Source organism: Triticum aestivum, chromosome 2A, assembly GCF_018294505.1.
Source record: "Triticum aestivum cultivar Chinese Spring chromosome 2A, IWGSC CS RefSeq v2.1, whole genome shotgun sequence".
NCBI classification, from domain to species: Eukaryota; Viridiplantae; Streptophyta; class Magnoliopsida; order Poales; family Poaceae; genus Triticum; species Triticum aestivum.
The window spans coordinates 468,052,129-468,063,391 of NC_057797.1; the positions used below are offsets into that span (position 1 = coordinate 468,052,129).

General features: G+C 42.5%; 1 protein-coding gene across 2 annotated transcripts; it reads right to left on the bottom strand.

Annotated features, from left to right (window-relative positions):
* Nucleotides 1–5,078: 5,078 nt before the first annotated feature.
* Nucleotides 5,079–10,826, bottom strand: LOC123189015 (eukaryotic translation initiation factor 3 subunit H). Of its 2 annotated transcripts, none has more exons than XM_044601330.1 (12): nucleotides 10,636–10,826; nucleotides 10,436–10,533; nucleotides 9,389–9,505; nucleotides 9,195–9,298; nucleotides 8,255–8,321; nucleotides 6,337–6,470; nucleotides 6,209–6,257; nucleotides 6,059–6,130; nucleotides 5,862–5,963; nucleotides 5,719–5,786; nucleotides 5,439–5,591; nucleotides 5,079–5,292 (listed from the first exon to the last, which is right to left on the bottom strand). In XM_044601330.1, exons 1-12 carry the CDS (start codon nucleotides 10,643–10,645, stop codon nucleotides 5,235–5,237), a joined length of 1,032 nt encoding a protein of 343 aa, XP_044457265.1. In that variant the 5' UTR covers nucleotides 10,646–10,826; the 3' UTR covers nucleotides 5,079–5,234. The 2 variants fall into 2 exon arrangements, with proteins under 2 accessions (XP_044457265.1, XP_044457266.1); XM_044601331.1 differs by having other exon boundaries at nucleotides 10,436–10,530; nucleotides 10,636–10,805.
* Between the last annotated feature and the right edge of the window lie 437 nt (nucleotides 10,827–11,263).

Sequence of the window (11,263 nt, forward strand, 5' to 3'; positions counted from 1 at the left end):
AATCCACTTTCATCAATATAATCATCATAAATAGGAGGTGTGCAATCATCATAATAAATTTTCTCATCAAAACTTGGGGGACTAAAAATATCATCTTCATCAAATATAGCATCCCCAAGCTTGTAGCTTTGCATATCATTAGCATCATGGATATTCAAAGAATTCATACTAATAACATTGCAATCATGCTCATCATTTATGCCAATCATTTTATTGAATTCTTCTATCAACTGAGCACAATTTTCCTTTCCATCATTTTCAAGAAAGATATTATAAAGATGATCAATAATATGATGCAACCTCAATTCCATTTTTTATGTAGTTTTATTTTATAGACCAAACTAGTGAGAAAACAAGAAACTAAAAGATTCAATTGCAAGATCTAAAGATATACCTTCAAGCACTCACCTCCCCGGCAATGGCGCCGGAAAAGAGCTTGATGTCTACTACGCAACTTTATTCTTGTAGACAGGTGTTGGGCCTCCAAACGCAGAGTTTTGTAGGACAGTGGCAATTTTCCCTCAAGTGGATGACCTAAGGTTTATCCATCCGTGAGAGGTGGATGATGAAGATGGTATCTCTCAAACGACCCTACAACCAAATACAAGAAATCTCTTGTGTCCCCAACACACCCAATACAATGGCAAATTGTATAGGTGCACTAGTTCAACGAAGAGATGGTGATAAAAGTGTAATATGGATGGTAGAAATATATTTTTATAATCTGAATAAATAAAAACAGCAAGGTAGCAAATAGTAAACGGGCACAAAAACGGTATTGCAATGCTTAAAATGAGGCTAGGGTCGTATTTTCGCTAGTGCAATCTCTCAACAGTGCTAACATAGTTGGATCATATGATTATCCCTCAAAGTACAACAAAGAATCATTCTCGAATTCCTATTAGCGGAGAATAAAAGGTAGGAATTGTTTGTAGGGTGTGAAGCCACCTCAAAGCTATTCTTTCCGTTCGATCTATTCAAGAGTTCGTACTAAAATAACACAAAGCTATTGTTTCCGTTCGATCTATCCTATAGTTCGTACTAGAATAACACCAAAGCATATTCATATTCATAATACTCAATCCACACAAAGAACTATAAATAGACCCTGAAGTTTCTGTCAGAGAAAAACGTGCATCAGCCCCTATGCATAGATTACCCCAATATCACCGCAGGAATCCGCGAGTTGAATGCCATAACATATATCAAGTGAATCAATAAGATACCCCAATTGTCACCTCAAGTATTCATACCGCAAGACATATATCATGTGTTCTCATCTCTGAATATTCAATCCGACAAGACAAAATTTCAAAGGGTAAAGACTCAATTCATCACAACGAGAGTATAAAGGGGAGAAACATCATATGATCCGACTATATTAACAAAGCCCATGATATAGATCACGAGAGAGAGAAAGAGAGAGAGAGATTAAACACATAGCTACTGGTACAAACCCTCAGCCCGAGGGTGGACTACTCCCTCCTCATCGTGGTGGTCGCCGAGATGATGAAGATGGCCACCGGAGATGATTCCCCCTCCGGCAGGGTGCCGGAACGGGTCTAGATTGGTTTTCGGTGGCTACGGAGCCATGTGGCGGCAGAACTTCTGATCTAGGTTAACCCCGAAGGGTTTCAGAATATTTGGGAATTTATAGTGCAAAGAGGGGGTGTGGGAGGCCACCGAGGTGGGCACAACCCACCTGGGCGCGCCAGGGGGCCCTGGCGCGCCCTGGTGGGTTGTGCCCCCCTCGAGGCACCCCCCAGGTGCAACTCTGGCCCAATGGGTTCCTTCTGGTCCAAATAAAATCTCCGTAAAGTTTCGTTGTGCTTGGACTCCGTTTGATATTGATTTCATGCGATGTGAAAAACAAGCAAAAAACAGCAACTAGCACTGGGCACTGGGTCAATAGGTTAGTCCCAAAAATGATATAAAGTTGCTATAAAATGATTGTAAAACACCCAAGAATGATAAAATAACAGCTTGAATACTTTATAAATTATAGATACGTTGGAGACGTATCAGATTACTCCTTTAGTCATGTGAATAATTTTGGTCACAAGTTGCATCAGGGGTAAAATCGTCTTTTTATGTGTCATTCAACACCATTGATAGTCAAAATAACAAAGGGAACAAATTTTAGACTAGATATGAAAATAAAATTGTGTGTCAAATAGGGAACCAAAGTTTAAGACTTGTTAAATAAGAAATTCTCTCTAGATAAAAGGTGGTGGATTCTAGATAGAGTATATAATTAGCTCAATACACCACATAGGTAATTAATTATAGGTATTCATCATATTTAACATGCTTCATAACTGTCGATGCCTCAAAGTATGTCCTATGGGTAAAAAATCATTTGGGGGGTCTATACTAAAAGTTTATACTTAAAAATCGGTGGCCATTGCCTCAAAGTGAGTTCTACATATGCATCCTAACAAGTACGACGCAATTCTCTTTCAAGGGAGTCCAAACAAATTATAATTTTTATTTTAGAAGAAAATAAATTATAATTATGATGTCATTCAGTTTCCCTCGCACAATGTTGATCTTCTGATAGGCACCGTAGTTAGGCTCACAACGTAAAAGATCCAAGTGTACCCTCGTTATTTTACCAATTCGAGAACACTACCTATCGCAAACTAGGTCACCTAACCCTAGACGGAATTTTAGCTTACTTAACCCTAGACAAAATTTCAGCTTACAAAAAACTTCGGCCATGTTGATACGCTGCTCGGAAGTGGAGACGACACGCATTGAGAGCACTTTAGGATGTCGCCTTGGGTCCTTTCCATGTAGATACCTTGGATTGCCCTTATGCCTCAAGAAACCCTCAGCAGCACAACTCTGCGGCTTGGTGGACCATTTGGCAAATCGTTTGCCCACTTGGAATGCAGCCACCTTGCCCAAGAGTAGCAGACTAATCTTGCTCCTTTTGGTGTTATGTTCGGTTCCGCTACATGCGATGTTGGCACCGGACCTCCGCATGAAGACAATCATGGCTATGAACAAAATAATTAGGGGCTTTCTGTGGTGCGGCAAGGCTCAAGCGAATGGGGGAATTGCTTTGTGGCTTGGGAAGACGTGTGCATGCCAAGGTGGGCAGGAGGCCTAGGAATCCCATGTTTAAGATGGTTGAACGTTGCGATGCAAACCCGCTGGGCATGGCTGCGTCGAGTGGACTGGACAAGACCATGGTTGGAGTTCAAGATTACCGTGCCCAGGGATTTCCTGGCATTGTTCGAGGCAGCCACCAGGGCGACAATAGGGAATGGGAAGGATACCCTATTTTAGGAGGACGGTTGGTTCGATGGGTTGCGGATACAGGAGCTTGCGCCGGCCCTATACGAAGGTGTCTCGCAGCGAGGCAAGGCCACTCGCACAGTTCATGAGGCGGTCTCGCTTGGTACCTGGGTACAAGATGTTAACCCTGACATGGAATTCACTGCTCTGGTGGAGTACTTGGAGGTCTGGCAATGCCTGCAGGGCATTCAGCTACAGGGAAGTGTTGTAGACTCCTTATCTTGGTCATGGGAGACGAACGGCCAGTTTTCAGTTCGCTCTGCCTATGCAGCCAGGTTTGCCGAAAGGGTGGCGGCCCCAACCGCGGATTTCTCATGGAGATCTAGAGCCCCACTGCAGTGCCGATTTTTCACTTGGCTAGCTATGAGAAACAGGTGTTGGACATCCGACCGCCATGCCCAACGTGGACTCCCACATCAAGATGCCTGCCCTTTCTACGACCAGGAAGTGTAAACCATTGACCATATTCTGCTGACATGTGTGTTCACAAGAACAGTGTGAAGAACATTGTGCTCGGCCATGGGCAAGCAGGAGTGGAAACCACTCCTGCCTGCCCTTTCTACGACCAGGAAGTGGAAACCATTGACCATATTCTGCTGACATGTGTGTTCGCAAGAACAGTGTGAAGAACGTTGTGCTCGGCCATGGGCAAGCAGGAGTGGTCACCTACGGCCCAAGATACCCTCAAGGGTTGGTGCACCACGAGAACGACAGGTGTACACAAACCAAAAGAACTAAAGGCCATTTTCACGCTCGTGCTTTGGGAAATGCGGAAACATAGGAACGCGGTCGTCTTTGATGGTGCCTCCCCATCTATGGAGGTGATGGTCCGGAGAGTTGTAGTAGAGGGCAGAGCTTGACAGCAGGCAAACTTGCTTAAGGGTGAATTAGATAGCATGTTTAAGTTGTTGTCAGGGTGGGCGAGTAGCGAGTGATCCATTGTATACACTTAGGTGGAGTTGTGGGTTGTAAGTGATGTTGTAGTGTTCAACGGTGGTTTGGGTTCTCTACCCCACCCCACCCCACCCCCTCTTCTTTCTATAAAATATGATACGCACACTCATGCGTATTCAAGAAAAAGGAATTCCAGCTTACTTATCCAATCAAGTGTCATCAGCAAATATACTCCTGTCTATCCAGTTTTTTTGGCCGATTCTTCCATAATCTTGAGAACCGACCTTCCACCTAATTTCTTCCAAAATCTTAAACCCATATTTGTTTTTACAATACTAGCTAGTTAGCCTAGTTAGGATATGAACAGTTAGGATTATAAAAAAATATAGATACAAGATTCTACGAGAAGCTAGGTGAAAGATCGATTCTCAAGATTTGAGAATCGGCCAAAAGAACCAGGTCGTAATCTAGTCTGAGCAAACTGAAACGTGTTTATTAGTCCCCTATATAATTTGTGCTAAATTTTGACCAAAAATTTAAATGATAAAATGTTAGTGCATGTCAACAAAATTATATCATTCGATCTATTTGAACATAGTTTTCAATGATATAATTTTTGGTGACATGCATGAATTAAATTTATGATTAAAATTTGACACAGATTACAATGGGGATCAATAAACCTGAACGGAGGTAGTACCCGTGTTCATGCTTTTCATGTACTCCCTCCGTAAAGAAATATAAAAGTGTTTAGATCATTAAAGCAGTGATCTAAACACTCTTATATTTCTTTACGGAGGGAGTATCAAGAATTCAAGAACCATCTCACCCGCAACCAAACCAAACAAAGAGACCAAATTTAGCTGCAGAAGGCGGGAACAAAACCATCAAAACAAATGATATCCACCCAATGCATCTGAACTATCTGATTTGAGCAAAACAAAATAGGCAATGTGCGTGTGCACATGGAGTACATTGCAAAATTGAGGTGCGGTACAGTGTCAAGTTAAAATCTCACAGCAGCTGCCACCCGGCACCTAATCTTCCTGCAACGCCTTCATCAAGTATAGCCTGTTGAAACTCTGGCCAGCAACCCTGCAATCATAAATGGCAACAATCAATACAAGGGCCTATCAAATCTGCACCAAGTGTGCTTAAAAAACATGCAAAAGGCCTGTCAAACCAACTAACAATGAATCCACATATGCATAGGATGCATAGGAATGTTACAGAATCCATACCCATTGATATGGTTGCAGTAGCTCGAGATCTGATTGGTTACGAGATAACCCTCTAAGCGGGATGGCTCAGGAAGCGGCTTGAAGATAGGGTTGGATGGATCTTCTTCTGGCAACGGCTCCTCGCCAGCAGCCTTTCTAGACATGTTCTCTTGCCTGTAGTGGCACAAACAATAAGGGCGGTGTTTAATGTCCACACATTTGCTGTACTAGCTTCTGGGAGGCACTATCTTTGGATTATACAAGAGCTAATAAACAGCAATGGTTCAGTATTTGTTTTCACCTTCTCTTTTGAAGCCATGCCTGTTGCTGTGACTGTTGCCTTCCTAGGTTGCGATAGTAATATTGGAACTACATTAAAAGGAAAACTCAGTCAAACAAATACATTTGTCACTTGAATCCAGTTCTTTTAAAGTCCAAGGTTACCTTGTTTTGCTCTGATGAAAGACCATCCATGCACCCAATCATAAATTCTAGGTTCCTTTCCATAAAGGGCGCAGTCGACAATTTAAGACGGTCAAAGTCACACTGGGACCAGAAATGAAAAGGATGTTACTCCAGGAAATGCTAAAAGGAGAAGACATATTTTCTGCAAATGCATTTAGGAGTAAAAAAATCTCAACCTGTGAAACAGGTGACTCAGGTTCCAGCTCCTTCATGAAGGCACTGACAAGCGCTGAGTTGGACACTTTAATCTGCGAGACAAACAAAAAAGATACATCAAGAGATCAATTTCATTGCCATGATTATACAGAAGATATAAGAATGCGCACCGGTATCTCCTCGAAAATATCAACCCATGACAATTTCTTTTCCCTTAGCCTGTGAACACAACGGGTCATTCGCACATACAATGTCTGAGACTTGCAAAAAGTATAGAGTCACAGAAATCAAACCATACTTCTCTCCAGTTAAACCATTGTTGCGGTACAGATCCATAAAAGAGTCTGTGAGCTTCAGGGCTTTAAGAGCTAGCACTCCTTGACTAGACCTAGATGGGTCATACACGATACACACGCATCTCCGGATGTTCTCCTGTGAGATGTAAACGTTAATCCAGCAAGGAAAATAGGAGACCAAGTAATAAAAACCATGATGACCTTAGGACCTACTCAAAGATAAGTATGAAGCTGATACTGAAAAATGTTTACTTGAAAGCTCAGGCGTAACTATGAAGCTGAATAGCTGATACTGAAAAATCATTTGCTTGAAGCTCGTACTGTAGCATCTCTGTATACCTTGTTTAACATTACAACTGCACTAGTAATTGTTCTTGGAAAACATTTGAAACTTGAAACGTAATGCCTGATCTGTAAAAACTAAGGACCTACTTGAAAAATGAAATACAGCTGAAACTTGAACCTAACACCAAACCCTTGTTGAAACCACACACTGACACCTGAAATCTGTTAAATTTGGAGGGAGGGGAGGCCGACAAATGTACCACCAGACCACCGCTATCCTCTTTACTAAGAAGCATGGGCACGCCAGAAATTGCCGATTGGCCGTCCACATATGGCGGGAGAATCATTTTTTTTAAAGAAAAATAAACAGGGGCATGGTGGAATACGGTACGTGACACGTCTGGGACACGGCTTGGCCAAAAACAGCCTCAGCCCAATATCTTGCAGGGGTCGTTTGCACGCAAGCTCTCCATATGACGAGCTTCTCCCAGCCTTCCCAGACAGCAGTGAACGTGCCGCCGCCGCCGTCGCCGCCGGCGGCGACACCTGGAATCGACCGGCGACCGTTACCCCCAGCACCAGCAGCCTCTCCTCCCAACGGCAGGTAACCCCAACTCCCCAAACACAGTAACCTCTCCTCCCAACAGCAGGTAACCCCAACTCCCCAAACGCAGCAGCCTCTCCTCAACCTCTTCCATTCTTTTATTCTGATTTTCTTCCATTGAGCTGCTGGCTGCTGCGTGCTCCTTTTGCTACGGTGCTAACCATGTTCTGCTGCTCTTTGAATGTTTGTGCTGCATGTTGTTAGGTAGCATGGCATCTGGGAGCGCCACAATCGGTACCGGTAGCCAATCGTCCGTGGGTGAGAGTGAAGGGCGGCCTGGTCCTGGTGTTGTAGATCCCAATTCCCAAGTATCCTGTGTGGTCTTCTTCAGTCTCTAATACTAGACTAGCATTTGATGTGTTTTGCAAGATGCAACTTGCATTGACATGGGACTATGAGAGGATCAATCAACCACTTGATGGAGGAGACACCAAATTGGGTAGTATTATGATCTCTCTTTTTTGTCGTAACTCTATATTAAATGGCATTTTTTTTAATTTTATATATACTCGCCGTATCCCCAAATGGCTGTTTTGGAAAATTCCATATCCCGTGTCCCCGTATGCCTATCACCGTGTCTCCGTCCCCGTATACATGCTTCTTAGCCTCTTTATATTTACACGTAAAGGAGACACCAGATAGGTGCATTCGTCTGACTTCCCTACTGCCCGCCATAGAAAATCTGAAAAAAAGATGGATCTGCCCCTCCATTCCACACTAGATAAAAACTACAAACGTAACTTCCCTAGTCAAGTCCCAAAGCCCGTAATCACCTTAAGCTAAAACTCCTACAAATTCCATTTTTAGATCTACACAATATCTTAATATGACTAAAATCATCTTTTAAGATAGATCACAATGTGACTCTTTGATATAGATGTGTATGTGAACTCAAGAGTAGACCACAGATTTGGCATGTTCAAAACTGTTAACCAAAAGGACAGTCCGGTAAAAACATCAAAAACAGGGAGGTTCCAACAGTAGTGAAATATTTTTCAACACCAGCATGCAGCTCATTTCTCTAACCGTACCTGATAATTCATAAATGTTTCAATCAGCTCAACGGTTTGAAAAGATCCAAGCAAGCAGGACTGATACCTGTAAAGAAGGTAAAAGCAAAAGCAATGCAAAGGGTCAACATTGTGATCCAGTAGCAGAGTACAACATGAATGTTATGCTAGAAGCCATAACGTAAGCAAGATACAACATAACAGCATCATACTTGTGTAGCTCAAGATAAAATATGGTGGGCAAGCATCACGACTCGCAAACTCATAATAGTGTATTTACAATTAAGAAATATACAGTGCGTTTTGAACAAGACATGTAAACAGATCGACTAGTATATCAATAGTGTAAACTATACCTCGTAAGCACCTAACACAGACCACTTAAATGCTAACCCAGTAACCCTCACTCCCTCAGATTTCCCGAGTTTTGATGTTACTCCACAGAATAAACAAATCTAGCAACCTTTACGAATTAGTGTTCCAGAAAGATAAATTACACTTGTCAATTTGAAAAGAATCTAGTTAAGAAATTTAGACATAGCTAACGTAAAACCATTAAGTACCGGCAGAATACACACCTAGCGGCTATGACCAACACTAGTTAGTTCTCACTTCTCAGTGCCAACAGCAATACCATATTGCATTGGCAAATGAACATACCTCAGTTATGTCTGGCTGTAACATTTCCTACAGGCCTACAATGCCATCAACATAAGAAAAAACATAGCATAGCATACAGATTGTCAATCCGAAACAATGAAAAACTATTGTCTATCGAGGAGTATGTCAGTACACTTCTACACTCTAGTTGTTCAGCTATGCAAGACGGACAAATAATACATAAATACACGAAGAAGATCTGTGAATTTGTCAACGTACATGTCAAATATCTAAACACACCACTAACTATTCCTTAATGAATTTGAGTATCAATACTGAATCGGATGAAATAGCTTCTCACCATCCAACAGTGTTATTGTCAACATTAACCTCCCTCAAGCACCTCATCATCTCAAGCTGATAGTTCGCACCATCTGCATCTGCTTCCTCGTCGTCCTCTCTTATCTACAGTGTAAGGTAGGTATTATTCGCCAATAGATCAGATGAATCACAAGTATCCTGGAAGTAACACCGCCAAGAATGTCAAAGACTCACAGGGAAAGGAAAACAGTTGGTCACTTCCAGAACACTACCAACATCCAAACCAAGCAGTTGACCTGTAACCAGAGCAGGCGCAAACTCCTCACAGTGCTTAATGATCTTCAGGACAGCCTGCATATTAAGAGACAAACAAATGATAATTAGAAGAAATTACACCAGCCCAACTGTGTTTAGTAATACAGAAGCCAGTTGCTAGTCATGGAAATACAAACTGATGAACCACTAGTATACTGTAGCTGATCTAATCTAACTTAGTTAAAACCAGGTGAAACTTTTGTTTCAGTGTCAACCCAGTCTACACTTTTTTCGGCAGGTCAATATTTTGGTTTAACAGTATTGGGCTTCCAATAACATGCAAAACTGAAACAGGTAACTGGAGCTAAAGAAACAACATTATCAGTTGTATCCGTAGGCACCCCAGATAATAACATATGTAAGTGTGTTCTATTATTCAATGTGTATCAAAGAAAACTAGGAAAGTGGCACTAATAGCCTTTTTATATGTGCAAATATATTACTAAACAGATTGATGTTCTCGGTGTGCTTAAAGTTTATTTTGAAGAAAAATATGTTCAGATGTAGCAACTCTAGCAAAAGGTTTAGGGAGGTATTGTATATAAGGAAACAGCATCCAATTGGTGGTCTATGGCAATAGACTAGACGCTGTTCTAGCCCCTCTATGCACTACAAATCATACAGGAGTTCCGTTTTGCAAAAGGTAGTTTTTCAAAATAACTTACTCATTTCTACTTCAAGATGCAAAAGGTTAGTTGAAAGCACCTTTGTTCAAATATGTAACACGTACTGTAATTAGTAAATATTCCCCTAACTAACTTGACTCCACAGCACAGTAAATTAACCACAAACTTCACCAATGTCAAATCAGCAATCATCTCAATACAGATCCGCCGAAAAGCGAGAGCTTCCCCTAATCCATCTCACGCGTCAGCGACCAAAATCAAACGAACTAAAACTGCGTATGACGCCAGACTCTCCCGAACGAACGCAAGAGGGGGGGGGGGGGGGGTCGAGAGCAATCACCAGTCCCTCCATCTGGACGACGCGGAGCGGCACCGCCGCCTCTTCGGTGACCGTCGACATGGCCTGCAGGAACGACTTCCCTCCCGCCGCCGGTGCTGCTGCACATGAGCCAACCAACCACCCGATGGCATCCAGAGTTAAAAGCGTGCAATATAAGATAGGGCGTGGAGCGGAACGGACGAGATGTTGGCGTCACTTACGATTCGCCATGGCTGCTCGGTGGTCGGCGGCGCGGGGGCACGAAGAGGGACTGGAGGGACGGCGCGAGGAGGACGGAGAGGGGAGGATTGTGCGGGCTAGGGTTTTTGGTGTGGCAAGGCTATTCGGTCGAGTCGGTCTTGGTCGATGTGCGGCGCAGATCTCCTCCGGCTTTTCGCTGTACACCAGTTGGAACTAGTTGGAAAACAGGAAAGTTTAGCAGAGCCTGTTTCAACTTGGTTTCGTGTTTCGGATTATTCAGGACAACTTTCGCCTAATTTTCTCTATAAAAAACCTTTTGAGACAAAACTTCAAGTTTTTTCCCTTGAAAATAAAAAACATTCAAGCTTATACAAGATTATACACGAAAGATCCTTTTTTCTTGGCTTAAATATTTGAAAAGGAGGAAATCTAGGGAAGATTTCCAAATTTAATAAGTCATATAATAGGAAAAAAATGAGATGTCCTCTTTACTCTAATGCTTATTAGGAATTCTCCATACAAAAAATGATATAGAGCCGGCGCGATGCAAGTGCTATAGTCAATTCTCAATGCACGAATCTTGATGTTGGCCGCTTGGGCCACATAGACACCAACCGTTCATTCTCAGGGTGGCAAACGCGCCACGTG

What these genes read in the sequence shown, in the direction of transcription:
- LOC123189015 (XM_044601330.1), bottom strand. An exon ending in ATATTTTCGAGGAGATACCG is followed by an intron (nt 6,131 to 6,208) that starts GTGCGCATTCTT and finishes TTTGTCTCGCAG; the next exon opens with ATTAAAGTGTCCAACTCAGC. An exon ending in TACTGCAACCATATCAATGG is followed by an intron (nt 5,293 to 5,438) that starts GTATGGATTCTG and finishes TTATGATTGCAG; the next exon opens with GGTTGCTGGCCAGAGTTTCA.